Source organism: Phyllostomus discolor, chromosome 6 (assembly GCF_004126475.2).
Source record: "Phyllostomus discolor isolate MPI-MPIP mPhyDis1 chromosome 6, mPhyDis1.pri.v3, whole genome shotgun sequence".
NCBI lineage: Eukaryota > Metazoa > Chordata > Mammalia > Chiroptera > Phyllostomidae > Phyllostomus > Phyllostomus discolor.
This window is the reverse complement of record NC_040908.2, coordinates 36,052,973-36,072,170: the sequence shown is the minus strand read 5'-3', so window position 1 is coordinate 36,072,170 and position 19,198 is coordinate 36,052,973. Positions and strand designations below refer to the sequence as shown.

Sequence of the window (19,198 nt, the reverse complement as noted above, 5' to 3'; positions counted from 1 at the left end):
GAACAACTTGTAAAATTATTTTCACTGTCACTAGGCCATGGGATAACAGTCCTCTTTACTTGAGTTTAACTGAAGGGAGGAGGATCCACTCGGTCACTACTTACATGTTAATATCTGATTTTAAAGGAATTTACCTCTGTTGTTTATCTTTAACTAAGTCAGGTGACACTGCGGTGATGGTCACAGCAGTCAGTAAAACAAAACCTTCGCCTTCCCAGTTTATGCCTTTGGTGGTGAGTATTTGCTTGTTGACCTGAACTGTAAATATTGCATAAATGTAGAATTTGTAGTATTTTTGTCCACTGTCTTAACTTCCCACAACAAAGTATTTTCCTTAGTTGTCTGATAATGAGTAATTGAAAGGATTTAAACTGATTGCTTCATACCAATTGTATTAGTAGTTAGCATACTTTAGAATGTCCGGGTTCAGAAGTTGACAAGAAAAGTGGAAGTACATGAGTACTTGATGTTGAATAAACAATGAATGCATTGTTTTCCTAGGGTTCCTTTTAGTATGAGTCTGTAAGTATTAATATATGTTTGCTGGAGTGAAAAGTTCGTTAGGATTTTACAGCTTTTTTCTATTATAAAAAGGGTTGATACAAAAAAAGAAAATGTTTGACCTGACCAGAATAAGCTACTGTGGAGAGTAGTGGGGGCTTTTTAATAATCAATTTGCTAAAACATTTCTATTAGTTTTTCTTCTCCTAAGTGATACAAAACTGTAAAAGTAAATAAAATATGCTCCACTCTTAGTCTAGTCTAAAATATGTTGTTTGCAACTCACAAGAATTATCATCATCATAACAGTTCTTAGGGAGTAGTTTTCTTACTACAAAAAGCAGTCAGTGAACTTCATTCTTCTCGTTGCTACTTCAGGTTGACTATAGACAGAAGGCTGCTGCTGCAGGTAGAATTCCCACAAACTATCTTCGAAGAGAAATTGGATCTTCTGAAAAAGAAATCCTTACAAGTAGAGTAATAGGTAAGATATTGAGAGGCATTAACTTTCTCTATGATACCTGTTTTAGCTTCCCTCTCTTTCATCTGTGTTCTGCAATATCTCCTAAGTTTTCTTTCATTGCATTAACACTGCCTAAGACTATTTACCTGCTGTATTCCTTCACTCAAATACAGGCTCCAAGAGAGAAAAAAACTTTCTTTTTGTTCACTTCTGAATCCCTTGGACTTGGTATACTGCCTGGCATAAAATAGTCATATTCAATAAATATTTGTTGACTAAATGAATGAATCTCCTTGAGTACGTAAATTCCATGGCCCTTGCCTCTACCCTGTTGAATCTGTCCCTAGTAAGTTTCATTTTTATGTTTTGCATAGTAATTCCTAAAAGCATTACATTCATCAACTACTGAAATGTGTCTGTAATCTTTCAAATCTTTGACATCCTTTTTTTTTTCCAAAGTTTTTATAAATTTTACTAAGACTATAAGCCTTTTGGATTGAAGAAGCTCAGTGAACCCCAAACAGAATAAAGTACAAAACCACGTTAAATACAGGCATGTTAAACCAATCACTGTATAGTTTAAGAATTGACACATATATAACAAAAACAAAGAAAAGCAAAGGCAAGATTAAACAAAATCCAGGATCATGGTTACCTCTACAGAGAAGGGTTGGGGGATGTGACCACAGAGGGGAGCTCAAAGACTTCAAATGTATTGATGTGTACTTTTTCTCAAGTGACATAAAGGGTAGATAAGTTTTAATTGTTATTATTCTTTAAATTGCATATATACAAAATAATACATTTGCATATATAACAGATTATAATGTAAAGTAGAAAATAAATTAATGAATTTTGTTCATTCTTCTGTGTTACCTATAACACAAGCCAAAAACCTGGGATTCATCTTGAACCACCCCCTCAACCAAATCCAATCAATTATCTCTCCTGAATCTTTCTAATCTTCCCCTTCCGCTGCCATTCTCTGGTCCAAGCCTCCACCTAGAGCACTGAAACCCCTTTCTCTTCCATAAGACAGAAATCTTTGACATTTAAATGTTGTGGGATCACTTATATTTTATAGTTCTTATACCCAGAAGTTGTTAATTTGTATATATTTATATGCATTCATCAGGCACAGAATACTAAGGAAGGATTTTCTTTTAGTCTGCTACTGCTCTTAAGTTTCTTTCCTCTGCTTATGTAAGTGATACCTATGGAATCAGAATGAGGAGCTGCTGTCCAATTTTAGATTTGAGTGTGCCTGGTTTGCTAATTTTTTGTTGTTAGGGCATAGTGTGTATTAATTGAAGCATTGACATTTATCTTTGTCCTTTTCAGTAAATCTGTCCAAGGGAATTTTTTTAAATGTCTCTCTCTCTCTCTCTCTCTCTCTCTCTCTCTTTTTGCAGATCGTTCAATTAGACCTCTTTTTCCAGCTGGATACTTTTATGATACACAGGTAGGATCTCCTTTAGGTTATTTGTTTCCAGGTCTATCAAGATCATTTAATGAATCTCTGTAATACCTTTTGGCTAAACATTATATAAAGAATACAAAAGAAATTTTGGTGATGCTACTACATTTTACATTAAATTTTTTAAAAAACATAATTTTAAAAAGTTAATATTAGTTCAGTTTCAATTTGAGCTGATACCTGAATTACGAGTAGGAGTTAGCCAACCCAGGAATGTGGGGAAAGCATTCCAGACAGATGGGATGGGAAGCACAAAAATCCTGAGGCAAAAAGGAAATTGATGAGTTTGAAAGTTGAGAGTGGCTGAGGTGGGTGGGTGCAGATCAGGTTGGGCCTTGTAGGTGACATCAGTGACAGAGGCTAGGACAGGCAACACGCCTTACCTTTATGACTCATTTTTATTCCTCAGTCCTCTAAACCTCTGCTTCATTGTGTTTTCATACTTTCTGAATGTTTTCTTTCAGAATGACCCATATACATTAACTATTTATTTCTTTGGTAAAAATAATTACGCCTTTGCAAGAATGTCATTGCCTCAAGAAATTACTTTAAGTATAAGACATAGGCATTTTATCATAGTATAAAGGAATTCGTTGGCTTGTTTTGTCTGTACTTACAAACAGATAACAATATTTTTATGTAATAGAAATAACTAACATTTACTGAATATTTCACCATGCCCAGTTTTATAAATGCTTTACACACAATATTTCCAGTAATTTTCTTAGGGACCTTTTAGGAAGATGCGACTATTTTTCCTTTTAAAGATAAGGAAACTTGAAATTTAATTTCAATAATTTGCCGATGGTCAAGCATGTAATTAGTGATAGTCAGAATCAAGGGGTTTGACTATAAAGGCCATGCTTTTAACCATGTAGTGCTCCTATACTTTAGGGCAAGATATTAACCGAAGTGATAATCCTTCTAAATCAAGCATATTTTAAGTGCTTTGAATTTTTGCCCTGTACCAGGTCCTTTGTAATTTGTTAGCAGTAGATGGTGTTAATGAACCTGATGTCCTAGCAATTAATGGTGGTAAGTATAAAAATAGAGATTAAAATTATCACTATTGAATTTTAAAAGCAATGAAATATTTTTATTTCAGCTCTTATTTTTTTTCTTTTGTTTAAGCTTCTCTAGCCCTCTCATTATCAGATATTCCTTGGAATGGACCTATTGGTAAGTTAGGACTTGAAAATAAGAAACATTCGTGATATTCCAGGAAATACTTGAGAGCATGCTGTAAGCAAGGGCCTAGATTTATTGGTTTCAACTTATTCTCTATTATTATCTTGAATTATATGACATTCTAAGATTTCTTTCAATTCTTTGTGACATTTCCATCCTTCCTTGGGTTTTGTTTCTAACAGCAATATGTTATGGTATTAGAGAGTTTGTGTTCCTAGATACTTTGACTTCTTGGTTGCCTCTTCTATTTAAGGACTTCTCTTTTGACTGAGAAATGGTCAGAGTACATACTCTTTCAAGATAAAAACAAACATGCTTATGATTTATAGCTCTTATAAGTTATAATGACACAATATAAAAATGATTTGTCGAGTAATTATTGAGTGTCCTAAATGCCAGATACTGAGCTAAGTACTGAAGGAACAAAGGCAGCTAGGCACCAGCAATTCAGAGACAAATGAGGCAGCTCTTGAGAAACACAAATAATTATTTGTAAAACAGTATTGTAAAGGGGAAGTCAAAGTGCTAAGAAAGTGATAAAGAAGCATAGGTTTGTTTAGTGTTGTGGAGTAAGGCTGTCAAGAGGGCTTCTCAAACGTAGTCAACATTTAGTCTGAACCTTAGTAGGATCAGAATGTAAGCATTTGCCTTGGAGAAAGTACAGTCTAGACCAGGAGAAGAGTTTGAGCATAATCACAGAGGCATGGAAGACATTGTATGTTTGAGCAACCTACAGTGATTCAGTGAGGCAGGAAGGTAGGGTGGGATACGATGCTCCTTGGGCCTTCAATGCCATGGTGGAAATAGGGACTTTATTTTGGTCACCATCGAAGATAGGGATTGAAGCCATCACTGGAATAATGTCTTGAAAAACGGAGAGTTTTTATTAAACAATTGACAATATTTTAATATACTCTAGGGGCAGTACGAGTAGGAATTATAGATGGAGAATGTGTCATTAACCCAACACGAAAAGAAATATCTTCCAGTACTTTAAATTTAGTGGTTGCTGGAGCACCTAGAAGTCAAATTGGTAAGTAGTTTAAGTACTAAATTTGTTATGGGTTTTACTTATGAGTTCTGGCTTCTTAAAATGCACTTAAACTCTTTTTTTTTCCTATGTGTGTTTTATCAGTCATGAGAATTTTTGTTTTAGTTTATTGCTGCCTTATTTTGATAGTGTGCTTGTCATATACCTGAGATTACCTGACAATACCTAAAATTTCAGAATGTTGTACAATTTTGATTAAAATACAAAAGTCTGTAACAAGGTAGTTTTAGTGATTATTTTTAATGTTTTTATTGATTTGAGAGAGAGAGAGAGAACTATCTATTTGTTCTACTTATTTATGCATCATTGGTTGATTCTTGTATGTGCCCTGACCAGGGACCGAATAGAACCCTGGTGTATTGGGATGATGCTCTAACCAACTGAGCTACCTGGCCAGGGCCAGAAATTATTTTAAAATTAATAAGCCAATCTAAAAATTAAAGTTTTAAATCTGGTAATAAATTGTTTTATAGTTTAAATATGTTCATTTAGCTAATTCAGTCATTCTAAGCCTGTTTGGTGTCCTCTGAGAAGGAGGTGACCTGTTTCTGAGGTGGAAAACTAGTAATAAAATAGAAGAAATGCATTGGGTCACCTTGACTGCTTGTAACAAAAATGTCATAAATGCATGAATGAAAATCAGAGCCTGGTTGTATTGGAGGAGAATGGGCTTTAATAGTCAGAATGAGCTAGATTTGAAACCCAGCATCTGCTACATGTTAACCGTGTTATCTTGGACAGACTAAGATCTCTTCTCAGTTTACATACATATTTGATGTCTACATATTTGATGTCTGAGACTTTTCGACATAGGACCTTCTGATGTAGAAACATTTTGATGAAATATAAACTATTAAACTTTTAGTGCTTCTTTTGGTACAATTAATGTCTGAAACAGCTAATTTCTAACTTCTTTTGGATTATTGGTCAGTAATGGAATAAGAAGTAGGTGCTATATAATAGAACTCCTGTAACAAGAGTTATATGTTATCTACAAATTAGCTAGGGATTGTGTTGTTAAACTAAATAAAAAGGCTTAAGATGGGAAATTATTTTTCTCTCAGGTAAAAGAAATTCAAACGTAAATGAGGCCAGGATAGTTACAGCACTTAGGAAACCTGGATTCCTTCTAGCTTTCTGCTCTGCCATCCTCAAGGTATGGCACTCATCTTCATGCTTATGATCTGGCTGCCAGAGCTCGGGCCAACTTATTGGACTTAGGGGCAGAAGGAAGAAAAAGGAAGGGAATAGCAAAAAGGTGTGTGCTGGCTGAGTGAGTTACCCTCCCTTTTAAGGAGCCTTTCCATAAGTCACCATATGGCAGTTTGCACTTCCATCTCATTGGGCAGAACTGACACGTGATTGCATCCTTGACTACCCAGGGAGACAAGGAGATGGTTTTCAGATTCTTCTTCCAGAAGGTGGGATTCATACTGTGAAGAACTAGCACAATGTAAAGAGGGTATTCCTAAGACTTGGGGAAGCCGTGAATAATAGACAAGCCCCTACATCATATTTAAGCATCACAGAAAGGGCCTTGAGCAGAGTATTAGTGTATTATTTAAGGTTCATTTGGTCTTCATCTGATTATTTTTTTCTTAAAGTAACAGTATTAATTCGTAAATTGATCTGACTACTTTACAGTGTTGGGGTGAAGAATAGAGTCAAGGTTTGTAAAGTGCCCACCATAATACCTAGTACTCAGTAGGCACCCAAGTAATACCTGCTATTACCATTAAGACACAAAAATAAACTTGCTTCTAAATGGTCATGTAGCCTCTCTCTGCCTTAAAGTTTGGATCCCTCTAACTTAAAATAGACGTTTGAGGAACGAAGCAAGCATATTTACTATATATGTGACATGCCGTAAAAAAACCCATAAGACAGCCTTTCAGCTGACTGTTCTCACCTGTCACTCTCTAGATGGCAGAATGATACTTCAAACACAGCGTAAACCATCAGAGTATAGTCTTGAGTAATTAGAGAGAAGCCAAGAGTGATTCCGAACCAGCCTGTAAGGAGACGGGCTTCAGAAATGACCAGCCTCCACTTTATGACTTTTGCATCACTATTTCCATAAAGATATTTAGCCACACTCTGCGCTTTCATAAAAGAACACTGAATACACACTTGACCCCAAGTTCATGTTAACGTTAACATTGGGTCCAAATCAAATACCACTGTCATGGAACTTTTGGGATACAAAAGTAATTGTGCCATTTTATTATTAAAATATTGAGTAATCACAATCTTTAAAGTATGACCTTCTGGTGCAAGGATAATTTCCTTGTGCTATCAACTGCTAGATTACTTCAGCAGCCGTTACTCTGCACAGTGTCATTCAGATGCCTGTTTTCAACAGGTACACATGTTATTGCTATCTTTCTGTGTGTACTCAGGTACACACAGAAAGATGAGTGATAACTGCCAAGAGCCCTGCTGGGCCAGTAGTTTCCCTGTTGTGCAGCACAGATCTATACGTTCCAAACTAGAAGGATTGTTCTTACAAGCATTTTAAAAAATGAATTGCTTTAAAGTTTAATTGGTGGAAACCAAGTTTATTTTAGGAATAGTCATTTTCCTTACCATAGTCTTTTTATAGTCTCTTTTTAAAATCAATATACAGAGGTGTAATTTACATATGTTACATGCATTTTTTAAATCTCCAGTTAAATTCTGTGAAAGTGAAAGGGAATGCTACAAGAATGCAGATGAGTAAAAGAATATAACCATCTCAGTATCATGGTATCAAAAGAAGGTTCTTCATGCCTCATGTGACATATTGAACCCTCACCTCCCTTTACCTCCTCTGTATACAATTGTTTTAATATTCCTCTACATTTAAACTCACAACAGGCAGTAATATAATTTTTGCTTTTGCCTCAGCCATCAAACATAATTTAGAAAACTCAAGAAAAGAAATATATGTTTACCCATATATTTTCACTGGGTATAGGATTCTGGGTTAACAGTTGTTTTCTTTTCAGCATCTGAAAAATACTACACCACTTCCTTCTTGCCTCCATGGTTTCTAATGATAAATCTAATGTTATTTGAATTGCTTTCCCCATATGGATAAGGTGTTGTTTTTCTCTGGCTGGTTTCAAGATTTTTTCTTGGTCTTTGGTTTTCAGAAGTTTAATTATGATGTGTCTTTCTTTAATTACTCTATATAGAGTTTACTCAGCTTCTTGAATCTGTAGGTTTGTCTTTGCCAAATTTGGGAGGGGGAGGGTTAGCTATTTTTCTTCCCGGCCGTCTTTCTCCTCTCTTTCCAGGACTCCAGTGACACAAATGTTCTATTTGTAGTTTCACAGGTCTGACGGAATTGTTTCAATTGATTCATGGAATTCCAACATATAAAGCACTAGGAGATTTTTTCCATTGTAGATTATACCTAGAAGGCTTAGAAGTGACTTTTTATGTAATAATAAATCTTACAGACAACATGATGTGGTTAGACTATTAGATACGATACTCACTGTGCATTAATTACATGATTTTTGATTTAGTACAAATTGGGAAATGCCAGAAATAACACACAGGTTGGCAGGACTCTCCTCAGCCTGGGAGAAACCAAAGCCAAATCCGAATAGCAGATTTTAGTGAGATACCATGCTCAAAGCCCTACTTCAAGCCATACTGTTTAACATGAGTCTTACTGTTGCAAAACCATAAAAACAACCATTTTATGGTAGTAGCTAGTGTCCTCTAGTTGGCTTAGTTGCAACAGCATCACTGCAAAAATTTCCCTCCGGTACAAGATTTACACAATGTGACAATGAAAGAATTAAGTGGGAGATCATATCAAATAAATTTAAACAGACAACATTTATTGGACACCTAGTGTGCTGATATTTTAAAATGTCATTTTAAATACATATTAGGAATCAGTGTAATTGTGTACTTTAAAAGGTGGAATTTTATGGTATTTGAATTATACCTAAGAAAGATTCTATTTTTAAAAGTATGCATTGTTTATTTTCTTTTGTTTAATTTTTTATGAGAAATCCCTTATTAAAAGAATATAAACCTAACTTTGAATATCAAGGTTTCTTCCTTCATTTAATGACTTTACATTTTAGAAGTGTGTTGCTCCTGAGAAAATAAATTAAAAGGTAAATGTACCATTAATAAAAATGATCTGTAGAATTTATGTCATGTTAATTGAAAATGTTATATTGGTAACATGTTCAATAGCAATCTTTTTTTTTTCTTTAAATAGTCATGTTGGAAGCCTCTGCAGAAAACATTTTACAGCAGGACTTTTGCCATGCTATCAAAGTGGGAGTAAAATATACACAACAAATCATTCAGGGCATCCAGCAGTTGGTAAAAGAAATTGGTGTTACCAAGAGGACACCTCAGAAGTTTTTTATCCCTTCTCCAGAGATTGTGAAACACACTCATAAGTAAGAACATCTGTTCAAAAGAAACTGTGAAATTCTCACCAGATTTAATTTCCTCTCAGGAAAATACTTCACATGGAAGCATTGTCCATATGTTACTTCTTAAATAGCACCCTTATGTTTTAAGAGTCATTGCCATGAATACAAGTCTAATCCTTTTAAAAAGAGGTGCCCACATACCTCTTCAATGGCCTAAGCTTGAATTTTAAATGAAAGGGGGAGTGATCTTACTGATCGAGGTTCAGATAGTCCGCATACCTCTCTGTGTCAAGGAAAAATGAGAATAAAGCATAAGATATTTGAATCTCTAAGGAAGCTGTTGAGATTTTCAAAGAGAAATCAGGTTATAACCACTACTATATGACCAGTGCTTAGAACAATCCCTGCACATAGGCAGGCTCTCAGTAAGTATGAATGAATCTCCTGAAAATTGTTTCATTTATGTAAAATAAATTGAGTCCTGGCTGGTGTGGCTGAGTGAATTGAGTGGCAGACTGAACCAAAGGGTTCCTGGTTCGATTCCTAGTCCAGGGTGCATAGGCCAAGGTTGTGAGTGCCCCTTGTAGGGGGCAGTTGAGAGGCAACCACGCATTGATGTTCCTCTCCCTCTCTGTCTCCCTTCCCCTCTCTAAAAATAAACAAATAAAATCTTTTAAAAAATAAAAATAAAATAAATTGAAAAAGTTAATATTTCCCTTATTATTAGTCTCAGAGCCATCAGATTAGAGTTATATAAACTTTCCAACAAAAGAGTTATACATGCAGTAACAAAACAGAAGAGAAAAAAGCAAGAGGTTAAAAAAGAGAGTGTAAGAAAAATCTATAGTGAGATAAATAGAACAATAAAAAACGTGGGGCATAATACCATGTGTGGTGATTCCCCTGAGAGGTAAGGAGAAAGAAATTTGTGTTCTGTGTCATAAGTAGTAAACAGGTTAGCAGTGTTAAAAGAGCAATAAATACATTTTTAAATTCTTTATAAAATGATTAAATATTTGTTTATTAAATATTTCAGTTTTGTGATAGACACTGCCTCTTGTTTCTAAATATGCTGATGTTTATTTTGTCTTAAAATAGACTCGCCATGGAAAGACTCTATGCAGTTTTTACAGATTATAAACATGATAAAGTAGGTACACCTGGATTTTGTCTTACATAATTGTTCTGGGAACTTCTTTTTGTCATAACTCAATTGAATTGTATATAAATGTCAGTCCCATTTTCATGAAAAAAATCCCTAAACAGAAAGCTGAAGACTACTACCATTAGAAAAATCTGAGTACTGTTACAATGTGTTGATTGTAAAATAATTCAAAACTAGAAATGTTGCCATGTATTGCATAAGAACTGAACCACAACTTTCTTTTAGATTTCCAGAGATGAAGCTGTTAACAAGATAAGATTAGATACAGAAGAACAACTAAGAGGTAATTTTTTTTTTTTTTTAATTTAAAAAAGCATTTACTGGCTGGTGTAGCTCAGTGGATTGAGCGCGGGCTGGGAACCAAAGTGTCCCAGGTTCGATTCCCAGCCAGGGTACATTCCTGGGTTGCAGGGCATAACCCCCAGCAACCGCACATTGATGCCTCTCTCTCTCTCTCTCTGTCTCTCTCTCTCTCTGTCTCCGTCTCCCTCTCCCTCTCCCTCTCCCTCTCCCTCCCTTCCCTCTCTAAAAATAAATAAATAAAATCTTTAAAAAATAAATAAATAAAATAAAAAAGCATTTAAAGGAATAGATTTTTAAATTTTGGGATGTGAAACTTTGAAGAAATCAGTTATTCTCATTGATCCTTAATTTATCCTCAGTAAATTTACAATAATGATACATCCCAAGGTTACTTTTAAATTAAATTCTATGAATGTAGTCAGCACTGCACCTGACACAGTGTGTGCCAGTAAATGTTAAATGTGAAATGTTCCTGATATTTTCTGGATCAGATTCTTATACTCTAAGGTGGATATCCTTGTATCCTGTCAAGGATACCTGAAAACCTAGAAGATGTTCTTTAAAATTCTTGAGTTTTTAATCTGTGAAACTGTAATAGTAATAATATCTAGTTTATGGGGATTATGTAAGTGAATAATTTACATCTGTTCCTGGCACATAGCAAGTGTTGGATACATGTTAACTGATGCTTTTTTATTAATATCATGTGGACTAGTGAAATTTAGATTTTAGAGAATTTAGCTCTTAGATATTATTAAGCAGAGGGTTTTATTATAGTCAATCACACAAACTGAGTATGTACCAAAGAGCTGAGTATATACAGCTCTTGTTCATTTTTCTGCTAATAAACAAATGACCTCTCACTTAGTTATTTTAAGATCAAAAACTCTGCTATGAGCACTGATATTAAAGCCATTTCCTGTAATTGCCATTGAAAAAGTTTGGTCTTCTCTCACTATATTTCATCCTATTGAGAATAAGACGACATATAACACCTGTTACCTTATTTTTACGAAGGTGACTTCGTGTATATTATATATAGTAGAATATCTTTATGAGTCTCTGGGTTCATGGGACAATATTTTAAATGCTTTGTTAGTAATTAATTCTCCTCTCCAAGTGCAACCCAGTTAAAGCATACAAGTTCATATTAAAGTAGAATATTTAAAAGTATTCTTGCCTGGTGAAGATACAATATTTAGTGTGCATTTACATAGTCTCTTTATGTGAATTTCTTATGTTCTGGTTACTTTAAAGTTATATTTAATAAATCAAGTGCTTGAGAGACCATTTCTTAAAACTTGACATAAATCTTTTGATAAGGTAAAGTAGCTTACCATTTAAAAGTGTAAGCCTAGGCAAACAGATCTACATTCAGATCACAGCTGTGTCTGTTCCTATCTGTTTTCTTAGGGAACTTACTCCACCTCTTTAGATCTTTTTGTTTCTTCTGTTGAATGGGGATAATAATAGAATTTAACTCATAAGTTGTTGCAAGGATTAAATACATTGAAAAAATAAAACACGTAAAATACCAGGAGCATGAAAGAACGTGATAAATACTAACTAAAAAACCCATCAGTAGGTATTTGTCATATTTAAAGAAAATTATTCCTCTGTTTTCAGACTAAGACAAAAGCTCCTCAGGCAAAACAGCGGAGGTGACTACTTTTCAAAGTGTCAGTCTTTTTCATGATATAGGTGGATGGATTTGTCAGGTAACAATGCAGTAAAGAGCTGATTTCAAAGCAGTGTTCTGGTACAAAGCAATTGATGCAGTGAGCTTAAGAGAAATCCTGTCTTCCAAAAAAAGTAAACCTTTGTTTTTTGTTTGTCTTTCATCTATAGAAAAATTTCCAGAGGTCGATTCATATGAAATAATAGAATCCTTCAATGTTGTTGCAAAGGATGTTTTTAGAAGTATTATTTTGAATGAATACAAAAGGTAAACATACCCTTTTTTCGTGGAATTGAAGCCTGTGCTGTCTCTGCAAGTTGCCTTGAAAGTGGAAACTTTCTTAAAGCGAGGAGCCTTTTTTTTTTAAAGTGAACAAGAGAGAATTACATTTATTTTATAAATGGGTACCTGTTGAAGAGTGTGTGGATTTTGTGGATGTGCTTGACTGTCTCTCTTAGGCCTTGTGCACAGAATGGTGCTTTATGGTAGTGACTGCGCGTAAGAACTACCTGCAGAGCTTTTTAACAGTGTCTGGATTCCACCCTCCATGATTCGGATTCAGTGGGTTTTCAGGTGGGGCCCAAGAAAAGTTCTCAAATTTCTACAGGTGATTACGATATGCATCTGGGGTTGAGGCCTTTCCTGGTGGGGATAAAGTAATAATATGTGATTTTTCTGATTTCCAACACTGCTGTATATAATTTCCTTTATTGCTATAGGTGTGATGGTCGAGATTTGACTTCACTTAGGAATATCAGTTGTGAGATAGATATCTTCAAAATTCTTCATGGATCAGCATTATTTCAAAGGGGACAAACACAGGTAATAAATATAAAAAGTAATTTTATGTAATTTTTTGCTGATTCAGGATTGCTTAATTAGATCTAATAGAAGTCCATTATGTAGATGCTATAGGTTTTTATCATATAGGTTTTTATCTGGTTAATATATGAACCAAATTAAAGCTGATCTTTAAAAAATATTTTAAAAGCTTTTTTGAGCTATGCAAAATTGAGTTGTTCATATTCCTTAGTTTATGGAGTATTGCCATTGTTGCTGTTTTCAAGACTCTTTATTTTCTCCATTTAGCCTATTCCTCAGTCCTGTTCTCCCTTACATGAATATAGGCACCCATTCTCTTGTATTTAACATGTATGTGTATCGTGTGTATCTATTGTTTTGTGCATGATGTTATGCTTTATACCTCCTCCTTTTTAAAATTTTTTTCAATTTATTTTATTTTATTGTTGTTCAAGTACAGTTGTCTGCCTTTTCCCCCACCACTGTCCCCCACCCCAGCCATTGCCACTTCTGTCCCCTGATTCCACACCCTGCCCCCCTTGGTTTTGTCCATGTGTCCTTTATAGTTGTTCCTGAAAACCCTTCGCCCTTTTCCCCCAACTACCAGCTCCCACCTCCCCTCTGGTTACTTTCTGTTCTTAATTTCAATGTCTCTGGTTATATTTTGCTTGCTTGTTTGTTTTGTTGATTAGATTCCACTTAAAGGTGGGATCATATGGTGTTTGTCTTTTACTGCCTGGCTTATTTCACTTAGCATAATGCCCTCCAGTTCCATCCATACTGTCGCAACGGTTAGGGGCTCCTTCCTTTCTACTGCATAGTATTCCATTGTGTAAATATACCATATTTTTTGATCCTCCTTTTTCTTTTATTAATCTCTACTTTAATTTTGCCAATCTAATGGATACAAAGTCGTGTGTCATTGTTTTCATTTGTATTGCCCTCATTATGAACAAGGTGTCTTTATGTAATAGCCAGTCAGAAAGGTTACAGTGCAAACTATTCCCTGGGGGCTGCACACCGCTAGGGCCCTGTTTTCACATACATAGTGTGCCAGGAGCTGTGCAAATTGGTAGTATTAGTTTAGGTTTGCTGTTTTGTGATTTACCTGTTCATATCCTTTGACCAATTTTGTTTCTTTTTTAAATATGGTTTGCTGTCATTTTTCTGCTGTTTTTCAGTGATTTCCTATGTGTTCTTTTTGTTTTTTTATTATTTTTCTTTTTATTGTTGTTTAAGTACATTGTCTCCATTTTCCCACCACCACTTTCCCTCACCACACCTGTACCCACCTCCCACCCTCACTCCTTCCCCTCTTTGGCTTTTTCTTGTCCACGACTTTTATATACATGTTCCTTGATAACCCTTCCCCGTCTTTCCCCCATTATCCCTCTCCCTCCTCCCTTCTGGTCACTGTCAGTTTGTTCTTTATGTCCATGTCTCTGGTTCTACTTTGCTCACTTGTTTGTTTTGTTGATTGGGTTCCACTTATAAGTGAGATCATATGGTATTTCTCTTTCACTGCCTGGCTTATTTCACTTAGCATAATGCTCTCTACAGATTCATCCATGCTGTCCTGAAGGGTAGGAGCCCCTTTCTTTCTGCTGCGTAGTATTCCATTGTGTAAATATATCATAGTTATTTTATCTACTCATTTGCTGGTGGGCACTTAGGTTGCTTCCAGCACTTGGCTATTATAAATTGTGCTGCTATGAACATTGGGGTACACAGGTTCTTATGGATTGGTGTTTCAGAGTTCTTAGAGTATAGTCCCAGCAGCAGAATTGCTGGGTCAAAAGGCAGTTCCATTTTTAGTTTTCTGAGGAAATTCCATGCTGTTTTCCATACTAGCTACACCAGTCTGCATTCCTGCCAACAATGTACTAGGATTCCCATTTCTCCACAACTTCAGCAGTACTTGTTTGTTAATTTGTTTATGATGGCCTTTCTGACTGGTGTGAAGTGGTATCTCACTGTGGTTTTAATTTGCATCTCTCTGATGGTTAGTGATGAGAGCATCCTTTTAAAAAATTTTTTTTTAAGATTTCATTTATTTTTAGAGAGGAGGGAAGGGAGGGAGAAAGAGAGAGAGAATCATCAGTGTTTGGTTTCCTCTTGAGCACCTCCTACTGGAGACCTGACCCACAACCCAAGCATATGCCCTGACTGGGAATTGATCCAGTCAGCCTTTGGTTTGCAGGCCAGCAGCCAGTCCACTGAGCCACAAAAGCCAGGACTGAGCATCCTTTCAACTGTCTCTGGGCCCTCTGTATGTCCTCATTGGAGAAGTGTCTGTTCAGGTCCGTCCTTTGCCCATATTTGAATTGGTTTGTTTGTCTTCTGGAGTGGAGTCATGTGAGTTCTTTATATAATTTGGAGATCAAACCCTTGTCCAAGTGTCATTGGCAAATATATTTTCCCATACAGTTGGTTCCCTTTTCATTTTGCTGATGCTTTCTTTAGCCATGCAGAAGCTTTTTATTTTGATGAGATCCCATTTGTTTATTCTTTCCTTTATGTCCCTTTCTCTAGGGGACATATCGGTGAAAATATTGCTACATGGAATATCTGAGATTTTTCTGTCTGTGATCTCCTCTAGGACTTTTATGATGTCACAACTCATATTTAAGTCTTATCCATGTTGAGTTTATTTTTGTGTACAGTGTAAGTTAGTGGACAAGTTTCCTTTTTTTGCAGATAGCTGTCCAGATCTCTCAACACTACTTGTTGAAGAAGCTATTTTTACCCCAACTTATACTTCTGCCCTGTTTGTCAAATATTAATTGACCATAGAGACTTGGGTTTATTTCTGGGCTCTCTGTTCTGCTCCATTAACCTATATGCCTCTTCTTAAGACAGAACCAGATTGTTTTGATTATTGTGGTCTTGTAATATAGTTTGATGTCAGGTATGGTGATCCCTCTTACTTTGTTATTCTTGCTCAAAATTGCTGTGGATATTTGGGGTTGTCTATGGTTCCATAAAATTTTTTAAATGTTTGTTCTTTATCTGTGAAATATGCCATTGGTATTTTAATAGGGATTGCATTGAATCTATAAATTGCTATGGGTAGTGTGGACATTTTGATGATATTAATTCTTCCAGTCCATGGACACGGTATATGCTTCCATTTATTTGTGTCTTCCTTAATTTCTTTCTTCAGTGTTGTGTAGTTTTCTGAGTACAGGTCTTTTATCTCCTTGGTTAGGTTTATTCCTAGATATTTTATTTTTCTTGTTGCTATAGCAAATGGGATTTTTTTTCCTGATTTCTGTTTCTGAGATTTCATTGTTGGTGTACAAAAAATGCCTTCAATTTCTGAATATTGACTTTGTGTCCTGCTGCTTTGCCAAATTCACTTTTGGGTTGAGCAGTCTTTTGGTGGAGTCTATATAGGGTTTTCTATGTACACTATCATGTCATCTGCAAACAATGACAGTTTTACTTCCTCCTTTCCAATTTGGATGCCTTTTATTTCTTTTTCTTGTCTGATCACTGTGGCTAGAACTTCCAATATTATGTTGAATAGAAGTGGGAAAAGCGGACATTCTTGTCTTGTCCCTGATCTTAGTGAGAAAGGTTTTAGTTTTTGCCCGTTGAGTATGATGTTGCCTGTAGGTTTTTCATATATGGCCTTTATTATGTTGAGGTATGCTCCCTCTACTCCCACTTTGCTTAGTGTTTTTATCATAAATGGGTGCTGAACCTTATCAAATGCTTCTTCCACATCTATTGATATGATCATATGATTTTTTGTCTTTGCTTTTGTCTATGTGATGTATTATGTTTATTGATTTGTGAATATTGTACCATCCTTGCATCCCAGGGATGAATTCCACTTGGTCATGGTGTATGCTCTTTTTAATGTATTGCTGGATGCAGTTTGCCAATATTTTGTTGAGGATTTTAGCATCTATGTTTAGCAGCAATATTGGCCTCTAGTTTTCTTTCTTTGTTGTGTCTTCATCTGGTTTTTGGATTAGGATACTACTGGCCTCTTAAAAAGAGTTTGAGAGTCTTCCTTCTTGGATTTTTTTGAATAGCCTGAGAAGGATAGGGGTTAGTTCTTCCTTAAATGTTTTATAAAATTCTCCTGTGCAACTGTCCGGTCCTGGGCTTTTGTGTGCCAGGAGTTTTTTGATTACTGTTTCAGTTTCACCAGCTGTTAATCTGTTTGTTCAGGCTTCTGCTTCTTGATTTGTTTTGGAAGATTATATTTTTCTAGAAGTTCATCCATTTCTTATGTGTTTTAAATATTCTTTTCAGTTACCAGAATTTGTATATATCGTCACCTTTTCATGTGCTTTTTAACTTTGCTTGTGGTAGCCCACCATATGTCTACAAGGAACCTGAAATCTTCAGTTTTGATGTAGCTAATCCTTCCCTGTGTATCTCTTGTTTGTGGTGTTCAAGTCTTACTTAGAAAATCCTTCCTTCCCTCAAAGTCACAAAAACATGCACCTTCTTTTTTTCTATTAATGTTCTAGTTTTAGCTATCACATTTAGACCATTAGTCTGTCTTGGAGTTGATTCCTTCACATGGTATGAGGTCAAAACCTCCAGAAGGAGCCAATTGTACAACACCATTTATTAATAATTCATTTTTCCCATTGATTTGCAACATCACCTTCTTAATACAGTTTTGAAACATATTCTCTTAATTGCTCTGTGAGTTTCCTGAGCCACTGTCAAATTGTTTTAAATGTTATGATTTTGGTGTATATTTTAATATATGAAAAACAAATCCTCCTTTTTTATTCTTTTCTCCCCCCCAATATTGTTTTATATATTGTCTTTCATTTTTTCCTTCATTTTGATTTTTTTATTATATCAAGTTTTTTAAAATTATATTTTATCAATTATGCTGTTAAGTTATCTGAAATTTTACCCCTTTGCCTGCCCACAGCTCCTCCCACACCCTCAAGCAATCCCCACACCTTTGTTCATGTCCATGGGTCAGGTGTACAAGTTCTTCTGCTACTCCATTTCCTATACTGTATTTTACATCCCCATGGCTATTCTGTAACTACCTATTTGTACTTCTTCTTCTTCTTTTTTAATATATATATTTTTAAGATTTTATTTATTTATTTTTAGAGAAGTAAGGGAGGGAGATAGAGAGAGAGAAACATCAATGTGCGGTTGCTGGGGGTCATGGCCTGCAACCCAGGCATGTACCCTGACTGTGAATCGAACCTGCGACACTTTAGTTCACAGCCCGATCTCAGTCCACTAAGCTACGCCAGCAAGGGCTTGTACTTCTTAATCCCCTCACTTCTTCACCATTTCCCAAAACCCCTTTCCATCTGGTAACCATCAAAAATGTACTTCATATCTATGATTCTGTCCCTATTCTTCTTGTTTGCTTAGTTTGTTTTTTTAACTCAATTGTTGATAAGATATGTGTTTATTGTTCATAGTTTTGATTTTCTTAAATAAGTCCCTTCAATATTTCATATAACGATGACTCAGTGATGATAAACTGCTTTAGTTTTTTCTTGTATGGGAAGCTATATATCTGTCCTGTAATTCTAAATATAGCTTTGCTGGGTAGAGCAGTCTTGGCTGTAGGTTCCTGCTTTTCATGACTTTGAATGTTTCTTGCCAATTTCTTCTAGCCTGCAAAGTTTCTTTTGAGAAGTCACCTGACAGTTTTATGGGAGCTCACTTGTAGGTAACTACCTGCTTAACTACCTGCTGGCATTTTAATTACAGTGTGTCTTGGTGTGGGCCTGTTTGCATCCATCTTGTTTGGGACTCTGTGCTTCCTGGACTTGCACATCTATTTCCTTCACCAGATTAGGAAAGATTACTTTCATTATTTCTCAAATAGAGTTCCAATTTTTTACACTTTATCTTCTCCTTCTGGCACCCCTATGATATGAATGTTGGTATGCTCAAAGTTGTCCCAGAGGCTGCTTACACTATCCTTGTTTTTTAGAATTCTTTTTTCTTCTTCTTACTCTTTTTTTTTAAAGATTTTATTTATTTTTTTTTAGAGGGGGGAAGGGAGGGAGAGAAACATCAATGTGTGGTTGCCTCTTGAGCACCCCCTTCTGGGGACCTGGTCCATAACCCAAGCATGTACACTACACTGGGAATCGAACTAGCAACCCTTTGGTTCACAGGCTGGCATTCAGTCCACTGATCCACACCAGCCAGGGCTCTTCTTGTTATTCTGAT

General features: G+C 35.6%; 1 protein-coding gene across 2 annotated transcripts in view; it reads left to right on the top strand.

Moving 5' to 3' along the window:
* Nucleotides 1–19,198, top strand: part of PNPT1 (polyribonucleotide nucleotidyltransferase 1) — a 50,643-nt gene that overhangs the window by 5,913 nt on the left and 25,532 nt on the right. Inside the window, exons 3-13 of one of the 2 annotated variants that reach the window (XM_036027984.1) lie at nucleotides 163–233; nucleotides 880–985; nucleotides 2,377–2,426; nucleotides 3,413–3,476; nucleotides 3,573–3,620; nucleotides 4,549–4,662; nucleotides 8,906–9,092; nucleotides 10,167–10,218; nucleotides 10,459–10,516; nucleotides 12,385–12,481; nucleotides 12,934–13,036. In XM_036027984.1, coding sequence (XP_035883877.1) covers nucleotides 163–233; nucleotides 880–985; nucleotides 2,377–2,426; nucleotides 3,413–3,476; nucleotides 3,573–3,620; nucleotides 4,549–4,662; nucleotides 8,906–9,092; nucleotides 10,167–10,218; nucleotides 10,459–10,516; nucleotides 12,385–12,481; nucleotides 12,934–13,036 — 950 coding nt within the window. Of the gene's footprint in view, nucleotides 1–158; nucleotides 234–879; nucleotides 986–2,376; nucleotides 2,427–3,412; nucleotides 3,477–3,572; nucleotides 3,621–4,548; nucleotides 4,663–8,905; nucleotides 9,093–10,166; nucleotides 10,219–10,458; nucleotides 10,517–12,384; nucleotides 12,482–12,933; nucleotides 13,037–19,198 lie in introns of both variants that reach the window. The other variant, XM_028515620.2, reaches the window with a different exon arrangement.